This window comes from Penicillium coprophilum (assembly GCF_028826855.1).
Source record: "Penicillium coprophilum strain IBT 35676 chromosome Unknown utg000002l_segment0_segment1, whole genome shotgun sequence".
In the NCBI taxonomy this organism is placed as follows: domain Eukaryota; kingdom Fungi; phylum Ascomycota; class Eurotiomycetes; order Eurotiales; family Aspergillaceae; genus Penicillium; species Penicillium coprophilum.
This window is the reverse complement of record NW_026622722.1, coordinates 4024434-4043564: the sequence shown is the minus strand read 5'-3', so window position 1 is coordinate 4043564 and position 19131 is coordinate 4024434. Positions and strand designations below refer to the sequence as shown.

Below are 19131 nucleotides of genomic sequence, written 5' to 3'. Positions count from 1 at the left end.
TTCATATACTTGATCTACACTGGTCCACATAATAGAAATAGGATTGGATTCTTTAACCATCCTTTCTCGCGCAACTTGTACTTTATCTTCGAGGAAGGGCCTTGGATCTGATGTCTCAATAATCGAAAATCGGCACCAAAAATGACCTGATGATCACTTAAGGGGTTACTAGAGATGAGCGTCTGATCAGCACTCACTTAGCGTTCCGCAAAAGGATTTCCAGCTACCTCAAAATGGCTTTTGCTTGGAATCAAAAGCACAGAGATGGAGCGAAGAAGAGAGTTTATTTTCGCTAATCATAACAATGCACAAAAATCTGCTTAAGGGGAATAATCGCGCCAAAAGGCTCGCTCAAAAAGAAATATGGGATGAGGCGATGCAACATGCAGATAACTCGGGGGATGCACACTGGTCAAATCCCCCCCCCAAAAAGACGGGACTTAGGAACAAGGTGGATTCCAGATGTGCTCGCAGCGTCCCTCGGCACATGGCCGGATATCGATGTCAAGATCAACCTCCTGCATGGGTAACCAGGGGTCGCTGATTTTTGATTGCATCCGCCAGGGGTCCGGGTCGCCGACTATGCGAAGCGCAAGAGGAGCAATACGGACATCCTGATATCCATTCTCGGGGTCCGGGACTGCGACGCACCCGGGCAGGTCGTGACCGCTGTCAATTACGACTACCTGCCGCGTGACAGTTCCAATATTGGGGCCCGAGGCAGCTGTGGCGACAATGTAGTCGGACTCGAAGCTGACGAGCTGAACGCGCACAGAATGGTTGGGAATGCCACCTATGGATATTTTAATATCGGAGTAAGGTCGGCCCCAATTCTGGACGGAGGGCACGATGAGAGTGTCAGGAGTGAGAGGTCGACTAGGGAATTCGAGCTTCTGGACGGGTTCGGGAGGAACGACGTTTGTGAATTCCAGATCCTTTATCCAGGTGGCCAGAAGGCCGTCTCCGGTCATTTTCAAGTAAGCCTCCTTGAGAGCCCAAATTGAGTAGAACAGCCGAACGCCGTAGGCAGCAAGAACTTCCTCGTTGTCATTGCTGGGGTCACTTTTATTGAGACCAAGCGTACGAGCCAATTGGAGAGTCGCGTAGGGGCTTTTGATGGTCGCAAGCTCACGGGGGGAGAGAACATCAGTGAAAACATCCACAAAATTTGCCAGGTCAGCAAGTGTCTTTGGGGGACGATTGGAGCGACGACGAGATGGCTCATCGACACAGGCAATGTCAATACCCACGCGAGGCAGACCTTGAGGTTCACCGGAATGGGCTGTTGCGGCACGCGTGCCTGCGAACAAAGTGAGGCCAGCCTGGTGGCTTACATTAAAATCAAGGCTCGAGTCGTAGAATGGACGATTTTCTGGAATGGGAGTACGCTGGATCTCAATCTTATTCCAGGGAGTGCCAGTGGCTTGATGAACGTAGTAATATTTCAGGAGCTGGGACGCCAAGGACAGGCGCTTGTCCGATGTTTGATAGTACTTCTTGACGGCTGCTTGATCAGACTGAGTTAATGTATTGAGAAGAGGCAGATCAGAGGATTTTTCATCCCAGCGTCTAACATCGATATACCATCGGACCAATGTGGGCTGGTCCTTGGAGATGTTCTGTTTGATGTCATTGAGATTCATTGTGATCTGGAACCGCTTAGTGGATGCATTACAGGAGGTTTTGTGGTTAGTTACTCACAAGTCCAGACACTCCGAGGTCTACCATTGCATATATACACCAACCTTCCAAGGTTAGATGCTCCGCATCTACAGATCGAGGCCATGTTGCCCCGCCTATCGGGGCTCTTATCTATCAACACGTGTCGATAAGACAATCCCCGTTTGATGGTGCATAGGAACACTCTTCTGTCATGCCTAGCGGTGGGTAGAGACACTGGGCACTCTAAATTGATGTTACTTTTCTCTCTTCTTCCACCATTCTCTCATGGAAGTCGCGTGGTAATACAGACGGAGATAAGAGGTATCACGTGATCATGGCCTGCGAAGTTCCCCGCCGGAAAGTCAAAATCACGTGCTCCCAAACGAGTCATCAATATCAAGAAGAATCCGAAGTCGGACATTCCGCAATTCTTATCTTTAGAGAAATGCCAATCACTGTCGGAGTTCTGGCCCTACAGGGCGCATTCTTTGAGCATATACAGCTGTTGAAGAAAGCCGCCGAGCAAGCACCATCATCGGAATGGCACTTCATTGAAGTACGAACGCCACAAGAATTAGCAACATGTGATGCTTTGGTTTTGCCTGGAGGCGAGAGTACCACTATGTCTTTGGTCGCAGCAAGGTCAAATCTTCTCGAGCCACTGCGGGAATTTGTAAAGTAAGTGACTCCGCTCAGTGCATATTAATCCGATCTAATACATTGGGTATATGCAGAGTGGATCGCAAACCAACGTGGGGTACATGCGCCGGCCTCATTTTGCTTGCCGAGTCTGCCAACAAGACCAAGAAAGGCGGACAAGAGCTAATTGGTGGTCTTGATGTGCGAGTGAACCGAAACCACTTCGGTCGACAGACGGAAAGCTTCCAAGGCCCATTGGATCTGCCATTCTTGGGTCGGGACGCGCCTCCCTTCCCAGCAGTATTTATTCGAGCCCCTATCGTGGAGAAAATTCTTCCCCACCATGAGGGCATTCAAACAGAAGAAGTCCAACAGGACGATGTTGTAGTGGCACCATCTAGACAAGCACGGGACTCGGTGGCGCAAGCAGCAACAGCAGAACACGTCGAGGTACTAGCGACCTTAGTGGGACCGGCAGCCCAGCACGCCACGGAGGGTCGAGACATCAATCCTGACCAGGAAGTTGGCGACATTGTTGCAGTGCGACAGGGCAATGTATTCGGCACTAGCTTCCACCCGGAGCTGACAGGCGACGCAAGAATCCACACTTGGTGGTTGCGTGAAGTTCAATCAGCAGTGTCGAAACGAGACAAGTTAAAGCAATAGGTCATCAGCATTAGAAGGCGACTGGGGAAAAAGAAAATTGTAAATAGAGTATTCGGTGAATAGACATTTCCTGTTTCTGCTAATTGGATTCACCCTCTCATTAAGTAACGCCATTGCTTTGCCAAGCCAGTACTTTTTCATTATGCCCTGACCTACCTTCCGGCGCCGTATTCATCTTCCTCACGCTGGCGCTGTTCATCATAGGCGCGGCCATATCCACCACGGCCCGGATCGTATTCTTCGCGGTATTCATCACGCACTTGACCACCCGATTTGCCTCGTCTGTAAAGAAAGTCAGTCATTACTGGCCCGTAGCAATTGTCGGCAAAGACCACATACCCGAACTGTCGTCCTTCCTCAAATCCAGGGTCAAGATCTGTCCGAATGATCCGCTCATCCAGCTTGGTTCCTCCAATATACTTCAAGCAATCCAGCGCATCCTGGTGGGTATAATACTCGACAAAGCAGAAGCCGCAGGGAGTTTTGTTGAATCGGTCGAGACCCATTACAAGTCGCTTGATCTCACCGCACCTGAAATTCGACGTTAATCATAAATCAGAGGAAACCGAAGGCACATTCTCACTTGGCAAATAGTTCGTGGATTTGTTCTTCGGTGGTATAAAAGGAGCTTGAAGTGGTCAGTGATGGAAATTGTAGATTATTACATCCTTGCATACAGATTTCCCACGTAGAGGGTTGTCGCGTTTTTCAGTTTGTCATCGGGTTTCTCCTGCTGCTGTTCCTCTTCCTCCCGGTCGTTGAATCTGCGTCGCTTGTTCTGCATACAGTTGTTCAGCCTTTAGAGCCCATCCGAACTGGTTTTAAGGCTTGGTGAAGGGCAGTCCACGGCGAGTACTCACCTTGCTGACATAGTATGCGCTAGGTCGATCCAGTCGATCGACTGTATTTACAGCCAGTAAGCTCATGGTGAATTGAGAGGGATGTTGAACTTGGAGTGTGTGGTTGACAGAACGTAGTTGGGGAAGCAAAGCAGCTCGGAGCTCTTCGAAAGATCTTGGCACCCAAGAATTCCACTCCGCATCAACAACTTTGCTTCCGTCTACTTTTTACTTTTTTTACACGCGCAACTCGTCTGCTATTACCGACCGCTCTAGGATGGTCTGAAACTCTTTAAGGCCTCGATTATACAAAACAACTTACGAATCATCTTTAATGCCGAAGGTCACCAGTTACGCGCCTGCCTGGCTGTGCCGGCCCTCGCCTGGCGCAAAGTTCCTGTCCAGCAGTTCAGCCCAAATTCCAGGGGAGGACCTGAAAATTGGATCCAAGCCTGCGAAAAATGGAGCTACGCGAACGATCGCCAAGAGGGGAAACGAGGTGTTCGCCGTTGTGGACAATGAGATACGGTGGTCAAACCTTGCCCGGCTGAAAGACCAATGGCAGCAAGAGATTAAACAGAAAAGGGCACCTGCTGGTCAAGCTGGAGAACAAACTGACCACACTCAGACTCCTCCCTACCGGGTACGAAAACCTAGTGTACCCAAGGGATCCAAACGTTGGTTGAATTGAATTGCGACTAATGTTTCGGCAGGTTCTAGCAGTACCTGTGTACGGACTGATCAAACAGATCATCCCCTCCCCGAATGGCGCCTTCCTTGCCATCATCACTGAACACACTGTTCATATCGCCGTTCTCCCCGATTCTTCACACCTTTCGTCCTCCGACTGCGACTCTATCCGCCTGAAGACATATCAGTTAGGACCGACGACCCATGTCATTCCTGAGGCCCCAGTTGTCTCCGCGCTGTGGCATCCACTGGGATTGCACACCAATCTAGGGGGCTGTATCGTTACGATCACAGCTGATGCTGCGGTGCGTGTTTGGGAGTTGGACCGGAATAACCACTGGTCCTTCGACCAGCCGACCCTAGCAATTGATCTGAAGAAGCTCGTCGATGGAACCTCATCCGACCAGGACTTTGCGCCTTCTGGATTTGGCAAAAACAAGGGATTCTCTGCTGATGTCATTGACATGGAGGTTGCATCGGCCTGTTTCGCTGGCAATGGAAGCGAGAAAGAAGATGCATGGGCGCCCATGACTCTGTGGGTGGCGATGAGACCCGGCGATCTCTATGCGCTCTGCCCCCTTTTACCCTCTAAGTGGCAAGCCCCTTCTACAAGTATCCCTTCTCTGTCTGCGGCGATTATTCCCAAACTTGGTGCGCTGGAGCAGGAACCCGAGGAATCAGAGGAGGAACTGATTGCTTGCCGGCAACAGTACGACTGGCTTTCCGAGCTTGATGAGCAAGAGCCTCTGGATGTGCCTTCTGGGCCCTCAGAAACAATTCAAGGGGCAGATGTGTTCACTCGCCCGGCTAATCCCAGCGCCATCCCAAGATTACAAGGGCCTTTCCGATTCGACAATGGCGATGAGCTCGATGATTTGGATCTGTGCGATCTTCTTGTGGTTGCTGCCAGTCTAAACGTCGAGGATCTCATGATGGGCGAGGAAGAAGAGCTAGCCGTGGAAGCTGCGGACCAAGAGAAGCTTTCGGCAACGGTTCTCTCTCTTACTAGTGGGAATGGCCGAGTCCACATCTGCCTAGAGCTCAATGGCGTTGAAGGACAATGGCTACCCAAAGCTAGGAAGAACGCTTTCCGAACTCCTCTTTCAGAGCCGACTGAATTGGTCTTGGTCGAATCACTGGATACTATCAAGGCTGGAAAGGAAACAATTACATGGCCTACTTTCACCAAAGATGTTCATTCTCGATACTCCTTCTTTGTGACAACTGCCACGAACGTGGTGTCTATCTCTCTATCCGACTGGGTACAGAGACTGGAAGCCGAATTGCAAGCCGAAGACACTGCAGGTTCCGCTTTCCGTCTCCAGGTTCTCTGTGACGGGAATGTGACCACTCGACAGAAAATTTTACAGGTTTCGGATGCCGATATTACCGCGCAAAATGAACATCTGGCCTCGTCTCTTGTTTTCTATGACTTCGACCTTGGCTACTTGCTTCTCACCTACCATCCATCTAACCCTTATGCAGCTGTGATGGATACTCCAGAAGATTCTCTGTCCGTGGCACTGGACAAATCGCTGTATGATTCCAGGGCACCAGCATCAGGCTTGCCTATTTTGCCCCCGAGCCGGGCCCCATATCAAGTTCCCGCCATCTTCTACGCCAACTCTCCGCTGGAGTCTTTTGTCGAGAAGCACGTCCCGCATCGGCAACGCCATACACTCAAAGAGCAAGTGCGCCTATCTCCTGCGACATTGGACCTTGTGGCCAATGCGCATCGCGTGCTATCGGCACATACAAATGCTCTTGAGCGAGCCGCTTCGGATTTATTCCGCCGCTGTGAACGACTGCAAGGCGAGATGCAGGACCAATTGAAGCAGCTTGCGGATGTTGCAGAACGTGTCAAGGGTGTTACAAGTGAGATTGGTGAAGATGGGCATCGCAAGGAGGGAGTTCGAAATGGCGAAGCGCTGGATAAGAGATTGCAAGCTGCCCAGGATAGGCAAAGTGAATTGAACCGACGATATGAGGCACTACGCACAAAGGTCCTGAATTCCGGAGGTCGCCCTCTGAGTGAGAGGGAGAGGGCTTGGATAACCGAGGTGAAGGCATTGTCTGCATCCTTACAGCAGGGTGAAGAACAAGAGGAGGATCAACCCTTGATCTCACGTTTGGAGACTGTAAGTTTTGTCTTTCTCGCGTTCGGCCCGCTAGAATTACTCACATGTCATTTAGGTCAAACGCCTTGCGCAGGACCTTATGGCCCAAACCAAGTCTGTCGCCGGCAAAATGCCTTCTCCAGAACTTGGAGCTTCATCCTCTCCTGGGGGCCAGCCTAAGGTGCCCCAACGACTGCAACGGGCCAAGATTGCAGATGCGATGAGGATGGTCGAACGAGAGTGAGTTGATTATTCTTTACCTACCAATAGATCATTGACTAATCTTCTTCCAGGTCCGCTGTTATTGACGCGATTACCTCGCGTTTGGAACGACTTAACACGAGTCTGTGAACTATCTAGCTCTGCATATTGTTAGAGGATCCAGTTTCCCACATGTATGTTATTATGCATCAATTCATGAGGCTCGTGGGACTAACCACTGCCTCAATTTTGAACCTTTAGCCTTACGACGTCCTGTCCTCAGCTAGATCTAAGCAAAAGTTATCAAGCTATTAATTATGAAAATATATCATTAAGATTCGTATCTCTATTCCTTCTCCTAGTCGATTCATATAGCCTCAAATGGCCGTTCTGCCACGCCTCTTCATGCTGTTTATATCTACGCAATGGTCTGATGCTGGTCCTGAAATGACCTGGATAATGAATAAAATGCACCAAAACAAACCGACTTGAAGGGAAATGGTGCAGTCTACAACAACTAATACATTGACAACATCTTCTATTCCAGCCTTCATATCTCACCTACCCTGCTATTTGGTCTCCTGCACAGAGCCATATAACCGCAATGATCGATCCTCCAAGCTTTTGATCGGGCCTTTAGGCCTACTAGGCAGACCTACAATGCTATAGTAAAGATCGTCTTCTTTGTCTTCAGCACCGGTATTTTCCTCATCTGGAGGTTCTTCGTCGCCGTACTCTTCACAAGAAACAAAAGAATATGTACCATCCAATGGGCACTCGGATGATGTCGTCTTGTGGCGCCTTGCTCGATAGTCCCTCCCCATCGACGCAAGATCCACGGGGTCACAGGTCCTGGTCAAATCGAAATCGTTATCCTCAGATACAGGGCATATCGTCGAATTTTGCTCATAGTAAAGTTGTGGGGTCGCAGGTCGCGAGTATGGAGATAACGACAGGAACTCATCAGCTGAAAAATAGTCTTCATCGTCAGAAATATTGTCACTCCCATTTGACTGGCTTTCGCAATCCGATATCGCCTTTTTGGAGTCTTCTCTGTCTTTGTCAGATTCGTGATACTCTTGTCGTTCGTAGACCCGCTTATCCCCTCTTGTCCAACAGTCTCCGCATGTCGCTGTGTGGGATTCGAGCGCTACCATTCTTGGGCCCCAGCAGAGCTGTTTATCCCGGCATTTCGATGGATTCCTGTCCCATATACAGCCACACATTGTGTATTTGCAGGTCCAGTAGATGCACATCTTGGAGGATGAGAAATCGCAGATTCCGTTGGGTTGGTACCTTGGCAGATCGCAGGGCTTAGTGGAGAGTATGAACGAGTGGCCCTATCCTCTATCTTATGGTTTCGCTTGCAAGGCTCATTGAAGACGTAGTCGAATGATAGTGCTTTGGTTGACAAGTTTGTCCCAAAGAAAGTAGCATGTTAGACAAAGACCATGTGTTCTTTCAGGCTTGGTTGATCTCTTTTCATTTCCATTCTTGGGGCTTCTTTGCTTGGCATCCTTTATTTATCTGCTTTATTGGCTTTGTATTCTTTCTCTTATACCTTTTACAGAAGATAAACAATGACAAGGTACCTCAAGGTCTCTTTGTTCTCCTCCTTCAAGGCGCCCTCTGTTGATATATAGGGTTTGAACACACACGTGATCAGTGAGGTGAATATATGTTTTACTTTTCTTTCATTGGGCAATTAGATGATATCTAATTGGGTCTTATGGTCTGTGTGGGTTCTCACAATTATCGTCAGTAATAGAAGGCTAGGAAACAAGTGTGTTGTGGAACCAAGCTCACTATAGTCATCCATTTGGAACAAATTGCATTCGTCCTCAACTATCACAATCTGTAATAGAGTCCATAGTTTGTAATACGCTTGATTCACAAATATCAAAATCAAAATCAAAACTCCAGTTTTTCCATGTGCCTCCATTCCCATCAGGCTCCAATGTACCAGCGCCGAAAACCAGACCCAAATCCCAAGTCACATTGTTGTCATATCCATTGAATCATACTTGCTGGCAATTAAATACCAGGTGGCTCAAGCCAAGTCAAGTCGTCGAAGCCAAGACCGGGCTGCTGATGTAGAAGGAGTTGGCCAGATCTTGGGCATCCTCGACTCGATCGTGGATCATCAGGTAAACATCGTCGATGATCTCCTCCCAGGTAGGTAGGATCAGGCCCTCAAGGCAAACCTCCCACTTCCACATATCATCAGCAAATTTTCCTTCCCACCAGGCACGCCATTCCTCATAGTCATGTGGCTTGTCGCTCATGAGACGATAAGCAAGGTGTCCGATCTCAGCGCGGAGCTGGCGCCAGCTCTGGAAGGAACTGGACATAAACTCGTCGATCTGGTGCGTGTATTCACAGGTAAATTTTCCGTAGGCGATTGAGTCGACGCAGAATTGGAGAGAGTCCCGGGGATTTTTGCGGCGGCCGCAAGGGTCGGGTCGGCGAAGTTCCAATCCTCTTTCCATTCGAGGAGACGATTCATGGAGGACTTATGGAGCTGGTAGGCCATAGATGCCGTGTTTTGCGGGCATAACTGGAAGTATCGGTTGTCGTGGGTTATCATGAGGGTCTTCATGTCATAGATGGCTACCATAGCTTTGTACTGAAGGGTTTTCATGGCATTGCGGACCTCGGGGGGGCACTAAGATCCATGGGGGGATGACAAAGGCGTTTGGTTCGAAGTTGTACTCGAGAATGGAGCGGCCTTGATTAAGAAATCGCATCATGGACCGCCGCTGGCGGAGTTTATGTGTGACGCTGCTCATTTTTGGTGAATGTTGGGAGAGAATGTGGAGGAAAGAAGTGGTAAAGGGAAGTCGTGGGTGGGAACAAAAGAGAGGAAAGATGGGAGAATAAAAGTAGAGGATCTGAAAGATGTCTCGTCTGAAGGAGCAGTCGCTTGTATGCGCTCAATGCCCTTTGACATCCTTATTTTGGCCTCGATATGTAATTCCGCGGCTTATTTTGGTTCTCGATTTACCTTTCCGATAATGACCCTTTGGTTGATTCAGCTACTAAGCCTAAATGATGAGTCTAGAGCCGAGTATATTTCGAGTTGGTTACATAGGTTTGATATCAGGCACATTCTCAAGTTTTATTTCTGGAATCCAAGCAAACTTCAAGTCTAGTAAGACCCCCGAATCTTCTTTCGGAAAATTCGAGCATTTTGAGACTTCACCTTAACATGATATATTGGCACCTTTCTGGGGAAAGGCTGTCGCAGTTTTCGCTATCAATTGTAACCGCCCGAGGCAAGATATTCTAAGTCAGATGAGAACAAAGATAGTATTTGATTCATTGTAGTTTATTTCTTTTGAAGATTATTCGAAGACGTGAGACCAGGGTCTGCAAAGCATTGATACGATCATAATCTTTCGCAGCAAGATTGACCAAAGCATGGGTGGAAGCATGCGATCATTGGACACTGAAGACAGAGGTCAGAAATTGGCCAAAGAAAACCCCACTTCGGGAAATGAGCCTACCGTTCAATGAGGTGGACTCCAGATGCTGTCTCAATGATGCCGCTGACTTGACCAGGCTGTAGGCCAAAAGCGGCATCTTCAAACTCCTTCTGCATCTCACCGCGACCAAAGAAGCCCCTTCCAAGAGTTAGCAAGCCGTGTATGATGACTGTGATTGTGAGAAACTCACAAATCGCCCTTCTTGCGAGCACTGCTACAGTCGGACTCAGCGACTGCTAAGTCGCCAAGAGTGATCTCTCCAGATTGAATGCGCTGTTCATGGCCCTTGAGAATCTCGATGGCCTCCTCCTTTGTGCGAGTGATGTCAGCTTCCTTCCAGCTGCTGGGACGACGGCTATCGCGATGCTTGACGAGCAAGTGGCTGCAGCGGATCTTGCCCTCGCCTTCGCCAGAGGCATCAGGACGAGCTGACGCCGGGGTGTGGTTTTGCGCCATGTAGACTTTGAGTTTCTCCGTATCGGTTTCAGCAGGTGGCTCCCAGCGAGACTCTTTTGTGGAAGGGTTGAAATAGTATGGGAGATTCTTAGAGTTGGAATGACGAACTTCCCAACCGGTGGGAAGACCTGTGTCGGCCTAGGTCCAAGAGTCAGCTATGCAAACTTTGAGGATGATTTGATCCCACCATTTTTCAAAGATTGAATCTAAAAGATGAGAATTTTTGAGTAAATAATAATGTACAGATCAATATCACTTCCAACTGACTCAAAATCAAAAATGATTCAGTCTGATCGTTGTATGTGAACGGAAACTGCGGGGGAAGGTGAACAGTTGCAAACTACACAAACATTACAGCTTTAGCTCTCCGCTTCCAGTTTGAGCGATTACCCCGGGGCAGAGTATTTAATATCATCTTCTTACTCTGTACTTGCATTGTACAAATACAAATCTACTAGAAACAGTGAAGGCGAGCTAGAATGCAGGTCCTCATGCAGACCTATGTACCTGCATGATTTATTTGGAAAGTTGGAATAACCTAATGCGTTGGGAGTATATCAACCAGGATTCCCCAGGGCTTTCAATAGACCCATAGAGATCTAATTGATAAATTCATATTAAGTCAACATCTTTCAAAAAAGAATACCTCCTATTATTAGGAAGTCTTCTCTTGTTGACATTGCATAGAAGTCGAAGCCAGGCATACCAAATTTCAAGGCTTCCCCGTCTGTCACCTTTGAAAGCGAGGTTATCCCCCACTCAACGAGTTCCGATACTCGCACGTGATTTGCACGTGATTTCGTTCTTCGCCCTCCGAACCGCGATGCAGGTATGTAGGGAATTACGCTTTCTCCAATCCATCGTCTCCGTTGCGACGATATTATCAAAGGTTTACTCGGCTTGCTACAATACGTTCATCTGAAATAGCTCGAGCCATCTTTCCAACATGTCTGCCAGCCCTTCGTCCACGACTGGTGGCGACACCAAGCCATCGGATCAGATTCACTTCAAGTTTTGCCGTGAATGGTATGTTGATCACAAGACGCTCGACTTAAATTTTGTCGATGGGCACATTCATGGCTCGAGAACCTCTTGCTAACTTTTCCTTAGCTCCAACCTGCTGTATCCCAAGGAGGATCGAGTCAACAATCAGTTGATGTTCACGTGCCGTACCTGCCATGTTGGCGAGCCTGCTTCCTCTCATTGTGTTTATCAAAACCACCTTCATAGCCAAGTCGGTGATACTGCTGGTGTTACTCAGGACGTGACCTCTGACCCAACGGTTTGTGCTCCTGCTTTTTGTACTCTTTGCGGCGATATCATTACTTGCTTTACTTGCGACTTCACCACCGATGAGGATATCCCCGAGGATGCGGCACCTGCGGGTGACAGCCTGGAGTCCTCTGAAGTCGAGCCCCGGGGAGACGCCCCCGCTCTGTAACTTCCTGAGCACCCATAGGCTAACCCCCATGATTTGCAGCTCCCACGGGCCAACAAGCTCTGTCCAAGCTGCGGCGAAACCGAAGCCGTCTTCTTCCAATCACAACAACGATCCGCCGAAACCGGCATGGTGAGAACTCATCCTTCGATGGATCCCTGTCCCCTACTCATAAAAATAAGGCGCTAACTCATACTTTCACTTACTCAGAAACTCTACTACGTCTGTTGTGCGTGCGGCCAAGTCTACACGTGATATTTCTTTGTTCGTGCAATGCGGTCTCAAATTTCCGATACCCTTGAATTTTTTGTTTTTGTGGTTTTTTGCGATATCATCGGAGTTTGGCGAACTATTTCGGAGCACGAACAGAGGAAAAAGCGTGGAGATTTCGGAACGGGGGTGAATATGATGCTACATACTAAGAATACATATGGATTGAAACCCAATCAAATCAAAAACGAGCGCTTTCCAACGAATGTAGAAACGTAAAATATTAAACATGGATCGGCGCCAGTGACAAGATCTTCGACCACTTCTTGTTCCGTAGCTCTTGTCCCACCACACCTAAAGATATGTCAGTATCTAAAACCTAGAAGCAGCCATCATAGTGAACTCCACGAAGAGCACTTACCGTTCATTCTTGTCCCAATGGGATCCCCAGATTTGTTGACCAATACACAAGCATTATCACCGAAGCGGACAATGGACCCATCAGGGCGCTGTAACTCCTTCTTCACGCGAACAACAACGGCATGACGAATGTCACCACGGCGGACCTTGCTAGCGAGCGCAGCGGCGGTGGTGGCTTCGGAGCCTGCAGATCGCTGCTTCTGGACGACAACGACTATCCGATCACCTAGATAAACAATCAGAAGTCAGCTCGGGTTCCCAAATCCTGTGCTTCTGTGCTATATGCTGGGTTCGAGGGCCGTGGAGACTGACCGATTGTCGCGGGCCGCTTCTTCTTCAGGACGTTCACGCACTCGACGATCGAGGCGCCGGAGTTGTCAATGCAACTTAATAGTGTCTTGCAGAGTGAAAGTCAGTATTTTCTGAGTCAACGGAAGCCACCGCGCGCGCACCTTTAATTGAATCATTGTGTTCTGGTGCTTGATCTGGAGATAGTTCCTGTCCGCAATTTGTTCTCGCGGCCCGGAGGGAGGTCTCCCGGATAATGTGTTTACCCGAGTATCTATATAGTTACGCCCTTGTAGACAATACCTAATGGGACTTCCGTTTGGATTGCTTGGAAAATAGTCTGTGTACAGTTGTTCAAATGGGACAGACACTATTTTTATCTAATATTTTACTTCTGAGGACCGTCTTTTGGGTTTTAATTGACCATATCATCCACGGTACCTTGAAAAGCACAAGAAACGCGACTTGTTCAGAAGAGATCCAAATCTATTTTGTATGTCCATTACTATTAGTTGTGTCAGACTCGTGATCGCAATGGGTGTCTATTCTTGAGTATTTGAGTAACATCTCATGTGGGAATCTGTTGACTTAATCGCTGCAGAATCCCGATGTCAACCAAATATATAGTTCAAGAACATCACATCACGGATTCCAAATCATACATTCCTTATTCATTGTTTCTTATTTTCCCATTTAGCCAAATAGACCGACTTTCTAAAGCGCAAGGTAGACAAGAGCCAGACTAGGTCTTGAAAAGCCACGGGATTATCCGCAAAGAAGCCTACGAAAGAGAGCGTCCCATTTTCATACTTGGATCCATCAGATTCTGCAGCAGTTCATTGGCCGCGAATGCTCTCCAGCAAAGACCCATTGAGAGATAATATCAAGATATCTTACGTGGAAACCAGAGAAAAGAACGATCCGTTCATCTCAAGAATGATACTTATTGGATACAATTGCAGTATTTCCACTTCAACAGGTTCGCGCTGATACGGCATGGGAAGGATTGGAGGCTTGACGCACGGTGTATATTGTATGCGAGCTGGGCGCGTAAAATCAAGTCACAACAAACCCTGTACGGCGTAGAAAAATGAAATCATAACAATAATCAACCTCATTTGCGGAAATTACAACCCGGGCAAAAATAACAGGTCAAGGGGAAAGGAATTGTAAAAGTAGAGACGGGTCTCACTGGCGCACTCCCGAGCCTCCGTTCCGCCCCTAAAAACATCTGCGAAGGAGGCCTTTCCCCTTGGAACAGCCTCAATGGTGACAATCACATAATAATGTTACTTGTGTTGATTGACAGTCACTCATTCTGATTCTTCTCTTGCGTCTCGAGTCATTTTTCGACACCCATCCCTCGGACCTCCGCCTTCCACTCCACTTATTCCCCAACTACCTTTGCACCCACTCTGCATTCTATGAGACCACCTCCTCTCTCCCACTTCGATATCCAGCGGTATTCAGCTTGCTGTTACGTTCATCATGCCCCCAAAGAGAGCGCGAAAGAGCTCACCCGCCGCCGAACGACGCGAGCGCCTGACATTGGCTAAATTGGCCAGCTATGACGATGTCGCAACCGATGCGCTGGTGGATCACGTATGTTCTTTTTCTACGTTTCAACACATACATATATCCACTGACACTTGCTGTTGATAGGCTTATTTTTGGACCACCACCCGCAAGAACCGCACCAAGTACAGCCCTGCCCGCGGAATCCACGATGATGACATTGGGCGCATTCTTCTCCACGACGTGATTGTCGATAAGGATATCCCAACAGCTGAACGCAAGCTGCTGGAAATACCAGGTTTAAAGAAATACATGGCAAACCTCCGTAGCCCTCGAGAGAAGGAGTGGTTCCGCCGACATCTCCGCAAGTACATTCAAATGTATCTCCCAGACTGTCCGTTTGAGGTCATCACGACCAATCGATACATCATAACGCAACATGAGGCTGCAATATGCGCCCGCAGATTTATTAAAAAGGGCGAGGAGATCAAACACCTGAGTGGAACGCTCGTGTCTATGACCCATGAAGAAGAGTTGGATCTCGGCTTGACCCGCAAAGACTTCAGTATCGTGATGTCAAGTCGCCGCAAAACCCCGTCATTTTTTTTGGGCCCTGCTCGTTTTGCCAATCATGACTGTGATGCCAACGGCAGCTTGACAACCAGGGGTAACGAGGGCATGTCTGTCCTCGCAATGCGTGACATCCACGAGGGAGAAGAGATTACTGTTTCTTACGGCGAGGATTACTTTGGCGTTGACAACTGCGAGTGTCTGTGTCATACCTGCGAGGGTGCTGTACGGAATGGTTGGTCTCCGCATGTTGACACGGAGCCGAATAGCAAAGAGTCCAGCCCCGCTTCTGAAGCTACACCGATTGAAGATGGTAGCGTGAGCAGGAAGCGTAGACACAGCCCAGACGTGGATGAATCCGAAAGCCCCTCTACTACAACTTGCTCCACTCCGCGCAAACGTGCAAAGTTCCAACGACAAGTTTCGAAGTTACGAGAGGAGATCTCGGTTTCTGAACTTGCCGGGGAATCAGCTCCAACGCGCGGCTCAGACAATACCCCTATTCAGGATACTTTACTGATACCAACTGCTCTTCTGACGAAGACTGTACCCCAGGTATCTGAGTTGAAGAGAGATATCACAGAGCTAACCGCAGTGGCATCGCCAACCGATTCTCCAGCCTCCCTTCCAACTGCCACAGGGGCGGGTCAACTAGGCGTGATTACCCAAGGCGATTCAAATGGGACAAATGGCACTAATTCTACTATCCCCACGGACTGCGAATCTCCAAACTCCACTGCTGATGGATCTCACCGGTCGTCGACCTCAACTACCCCCACAACTGAGGACGAAATGGGAATCAAGATCAAGACAGAAGATAACACACTGGAGTCGTCTGAGTCGAAACCACTCAACTGCGAGGATCACCCTGATCTGCTTGCTGAAGGTCAGCTCGTCACCACCCACTCCATGGACATTAACCCCGAAGATGGATTGTCAGGCTTATCAAATTCCACTAAACTAGACGACACCCTCGCCGTTGTGGATAAGCCCAAGAAGCGAAAGCCTCGTACCAAGCGGCGATTCATCGTAGACTCCGTCGAGACAGAGTCGCAAGTTGCCCGAGTCCCTGGAGATTATACCAAGACATCCCGATTGCTTGCCCAGAAGTATGACCGATGGGTGGAGTGTCAGACCTGTGATACATGGTTCCTCCAGTCAAACTCATACCTCACGCGACGTGAATGCCCGCGCTGTGAACGTCATTCCAAGCTGTATGGATACCAGTGGCCATCAACGGACAAAGGCCCAGATGGTGAAGACCGAGTAATGGATCACCGCACCATCCACCGGTTCTTGTCCCCCGATGCACAATCACGTATCTGTCGCCGAGATCGCGGCGTGAGTTTTGGAATCACCCCAACCCCCGAGCTGTCCGACACAAACACCCCAGAAAGTGATGCAACTGAGTCTCGCCGTGATGCCAGGGCAAGCCGGCGTCGCACTAGAGAACTTCGTATGACTATGTAAACAGTACAGCCCAGGAGTCCTGTTTCATCTACGAGACAAGACGACAAGGACGGAGTTTTGGTTTAGCAGAATTGGCATTTGTGATAATACTTGTTTTAACTGGCATCGTACTGCATGGGAATTGGATCTGGAGGAGTTTGGATTTCTACCGAGGATGCAATTTTAGGGCTGGAATCCGGAGGGCATAGTGTTTACTTTGGCTTTGTTCGCACGGAGACTCCCTTGACAGCTACTTTTGACCCATTAAATGTGGACATGTTGAATCTAAATCTAACTAGGTGTTCTGGGAATCTACCAGCTAACTATGTGTTGTTTTTACTATATGACCAACGATCTATCGGGGTGATCGAATCCGAATTGATAACCACTGCAGAAATCCCCCGCATTTTGTTCCGGACATCAACAATAACTGCACCAATGAGCTGCTCTTGTAGCCAAGCCTGAGAGTATCTGCTTGACAACGACCAAAATGCATGAGAGCCATATAGAGAAGCTCGGGGTTTCCTGTACCGAATGCGAACTCTCTCGTCAAATTGGGGTTGATGGTTCCTCATTGCGTACACAAAGGCTATATATGGCCTGGGGCCCGCTAGGCTGAACACAGCAGACGAATGGAACAATAACTTCAAAACGAAAACCGCTGAAACCCGGCGATGAGGTTCTCAAATCTGATTGTGACCCTTCTTGGCCTTCGGGTCACAGCCAGCACTACTTGGGACAACCCTCAAGTTTCCCTCGATTATGGATCCTTCAAGGGTCAATATGACAGCACCTACAACCTCTCATATTTTCGCAAGATCCCATTTGCAGCACCTCCGATACGGGAGAACCGTTTCCGCGCGCCTCAGCCTCCATTAAAGATCACCGGAGACCTCTATGACACGAACCAGGACTTCGACATGTGCCCCCAGCGCACAGTAAACGGCACTGAAGACTGTCTCTATCTGGGTCTATTCTCACGGCCATGGAATTTGACCAAGCATACTAGCAGACCAGTGCTGGTCGTATTCTACGGCGGAGCTTTCATCCAAGGAAGTGCTGCATTCACCATGCCACCGTCCTCATTCCCGGTCCTCAATGTCAGTAACATCAACGACTACATCGTTATCTATTCCAACTACCGCGTCAATGCCTTCGGTTTCCTACCCGGCACGGCAATCAAAGACTCATCGACCTCAGATCTAAACCCAGGGCTGTTAGACCAGCAATATGTCTTGAAATGGGTCCAGAGGCATATCCACCATTTCGGGGGCAACCCTCACAACGTAACAATTTGGGGCCAGTCGGCCGGTGCTGGCTCAGTAGTCGCGCAAGTTCTCGCAAATGGCCGCCATGGCCAACCGAAACTATTCTCCAAAGTTCTTGCAAGCTCGCCGTTCTGGCCCAAGACATATAAATACAACTCACCCCAAGCAGAAGAAATCTACACCCAAATGGTGAACTTAACAGGTTGTGCCAGCTCCAAGCATGCTGGTAACACACTTGCCTGTCTCAAATCCGTGGATGTCCAGAAGATCCGTGATGCAAGCTTGATCATCGGGGCGAGCCACAGTTGGACAACAACCTCCTATACCTGGGCGCCTGTGATAGACAGAAGCTTCCTCGTCGAGACACTCACAGACACTGTGAATAGGGGCTCCCTGAACACAGAATTTGTCTGGGGGATGTACAACAGTCACGAGGGCCAGGGCTTCGTTCCGTCGGGCCTTGACAGCGCCGTTTCGGTAAATGGATTTAACTCCTCTGTTGCAAGTTTCCATCACTGGCTTTCCGGTTTCGTACCTGGGTTGTCGGCCAAGAAGATTGGCGAGGTCGAATCTCTTTATTATCCCGCCGAGGGGAGTACAGAGACAATCGACAGTTATAATACCTCTTATGTCAGAGCTGGGTTGGTTTATCGGGATGTTGTGCTTGCTTGTCCAGCTTATTGGATTGCGTCGGCTGCGACGAAGAAAGGGTATATCGGGGAGTATACGATTTCCCCAGCGACGCATGGGAGTGATACTATTTATGTTTGTTCTTCCCTTTCCATTGCTGCTCTCTGTTTTGTTGTTATTTCCTGATTCCGGTGGCATATGCTGACTTGACTGATTATAGTGGAACAGAATAAATGCTGTCCAAAAGACCAATCCAGTTGTTTATGAAGGCTACGCGGGAGCTTTTGCAAGTTTCTTCCAGACGGGAGACCCAAATGCACACAAGGTGACGAATACTTTGCAGCCAGGTGTGCCAGAGCTACACACGGGCGAGGAACTCGTTGTTGTGGATGATGGACTGACGAATGTGAAACTGGTCGAGTTGAAGAAGCGGTGCGACTTCTGGAGGAAGCTGGCGAGGGAGATACCCGTTTGAGAAGTTGGAAGGAAAATGTGCGTTCAATTGTTTCGATGTAGTTGGACTAAGACATCATTATACAAGAGCGGAGGTAGGTTCATGATATATGAATGCATATCGTACATACTTCC

The 19131-nt window shown here is 48.8% G+C and overlaps 11 protein-coding genes across 11 annotated transcripts; 5 read left to right on the top strand and 6 right to left on the bottom strand.

Moving 5' to 3' along the window:
- Positions 1 to 440: 440 nt before the first annotated feature.
- On the bottom strand, positions 441 to 1643 carry N7500_003573 (4'-phosphopantetheinyl transferase family protein; the record flags this gene model as incomplete). The annotated part of the gene is made up of 1 exon (XM_056674719.1): positions 441 to 1643. The coding sequence occupies one exon, from the start codon at positions 1641 to 1643 to the stop codon at positions 441 to 443; it is 1203 nt and encodes a 400-aa protein (XP_056535244.1).
- Positions 1644 to 2107: 464 nt separating this feature from the next.
- Positions 2108 to 2967, top strand: N7500_003572 (pyridoxal 5'-phosphate synthase glutaminase subunit PdxT; the record flags this gene model as incomplete). The annotated part of the gene is made up of 2 exons (XM_056674718.1): positions 2108 to 2340; positions 2397 to 2967. The coding sequence occupies 2 exons, from the start codon at positions 2108 to 2110 to the stop codon at positions 2965 to 2967; spliced, it is 804 nt and encodes a 267-aa protein (XP_056535243.1).
- Positions 2968 to 3119: 152 nt separating this feature from the next.
- Positions 3120 to 3893, bottom strand: N7500_003571 (nuclear cap-binding protein subunit CBC2; the record flags this gene model as incomplete). The annotated part of the gene is made up of 5 exons (XM_056674717.1): positions 3120 to 3249; positions 3307 to 3498; positions 3551 to 3595; positions 3645 to 3745; positions 3828 to 3893. The coding sequence occupies 5 exons, from the start codon at positions 3891 to 3893 to the stop codon at positions 3120 to 3122; spliced, it is 534 nt and encodes a 177-aa protein (XP_056535242.1).
- A 247-nt stretch (positions 3894 to 4140) lies between these two features.
- N7500_003570 (uncharacterized protein) lies at positions 4141 to 6964 on the top strand (the record flags this gene model as incomplete). Its single annotated transcript, XM_056674716.1, has 4 exons — positions 4141 to 4449; positions 4520 to 6634; positions 6690 to 6853; positions 6907 to 6964. 4 exons carry the CDS (start codon positions 4141 to 4143, stop codon positions 6962 to 6964), a joined length of 2646 nt encoding a protein of 881 aa, XP_056535241.1.
- Positions 6965 to 7383: 419 nt separating this feature from the next.
- N7500_003569 (uncharacterized protein) lies at positions 7384 to 8040 on the bottom strand (the record flags this gene model as incomplete). The annotated part of the gene is made up of 1 exon (XM_056674715.1): positions 7384 to 8040. The coding sequence occupies one exon, from the start codon at positions 8038 to 8040 to the stop codon at positions 7384 to 7386; it is 657 nt and encodes a 218-aa protein (XP_056535240.1).
- Positions 8041 to 8874: 834 nt separating this feature from the next.
- N7500_003568 (uncharacterized protein) lies at positions 8875 to 9603 on the bottom strand (the record flags this gene model as incomplete). Its single annotated transcript, XM_056674714.1, is given in 3 exon segments — positions 8875 to 9177; positions 9195 to 9479; positions 9502 to 9603. 3 exon segments carry the CDS (start codon positions 9601 to 9603, stop codon positions 8875 to 8877), a joined length of 690 nt encoding a protein of 229 aa, XP_056535239.1.
- Positions 9604 to 10252: 649 nt separating this feature from the next.
- Positions 10253 to 10945, bottom strand: pin1 (peptidylprolyl isomerase ESS1; the record flags this gene model as incomplete). The annotated part of the gene is made up of 4 exons (XM_056674713.1): positions 10253 to 10262; positions 10321 to 10437; positions 10490 to 10893; positions 10943 to 10945. 4 exons carry the CDS (start codon positions 10943 to 10945, stop codon positions 10253 to 10255), a joined length of 534 nt encoding a protein of 177 aa, XP_056535238.1.
- Positions 10946 to 11701: 756 nt separating this feature from the next.
- N7500_003566 (DNA-directed RNA polymerase II core subunit RPB9) lies at positions 11702 to 12448 on the top strand (the record flags this gene model as incomplete). Its single annotated transcript, XM_056674712.1, has 4 exons — positions 11702 to 11781; positions 11866 to 12163; positions 12236 to 12325; positions 12404 to 12448. 4 exons carry the CDS (start codon positions 11702 to 11704, stop codon positions 12446 to 12448), a joined length of 513 nt encoding a protein of 170 aa, XP_056535237.1.
- A 238-nt stretch (positions 12449 to 12686) lies between these two features.
- N7500_003565 (mitochondrial 54S ribosomal protein uL14m) lies at positions 12687 to 13290 on the bottom strand (the record flags this gene model as incomplete). Its single annotated transcript, XM_056674711.1, has 4 exons — positions 12687 to 12757; positions 12825 to 13049; positions 13136 to 13220; positions 13276 to 13290. 4 exons carry the CDS (start codon positions 13288 to 13290, stop codon positions 12687 to 12689), a joined length of 396 nt encoding a protein of 131 aa, XP_056535236.1.
- Positions 13291 to 14599: 1309 nt separating this feature from the next.
- On the top strand, positions 14600 to 16666 carry N7500_003564 (SET domain-containing protein; the record flags this gene model as incomplete). The annotated part of the gene is made up of 2 exons (XM_056674710.1): positions 14600 to 14713; positions 14774 to 16666. The coding sequence occupies 2 exons, from the start codon at positions 14600 to 14602 to the stop codon at positions 16664 to 16666; spliced, it is 2007 nt and encodes a 668-aa protein (XP_056535235.1).
- A 653-nt stretch (positions 16667 to 17319) lies between these two features.
- On the top strand, positions 17320 to 19018 carry N7500_003563 (putative carboxylesterase; the record flags this gene model as incomplete). Its single annotated transcript, XM_056674709.1, has 2 exons — positions 17320 to 18678; positions 18764 to 19018. The coding sequence occupies 2 exons, from the start codon at positions 17320 to 17322 to the stop codon at positions 19016 to 19018; spliced, it is 1614 nt and encodes a 537-aa protein (XP_056535234.1).
- Positions 19019 to 19131: the final 113 nt, after the last annotated feature.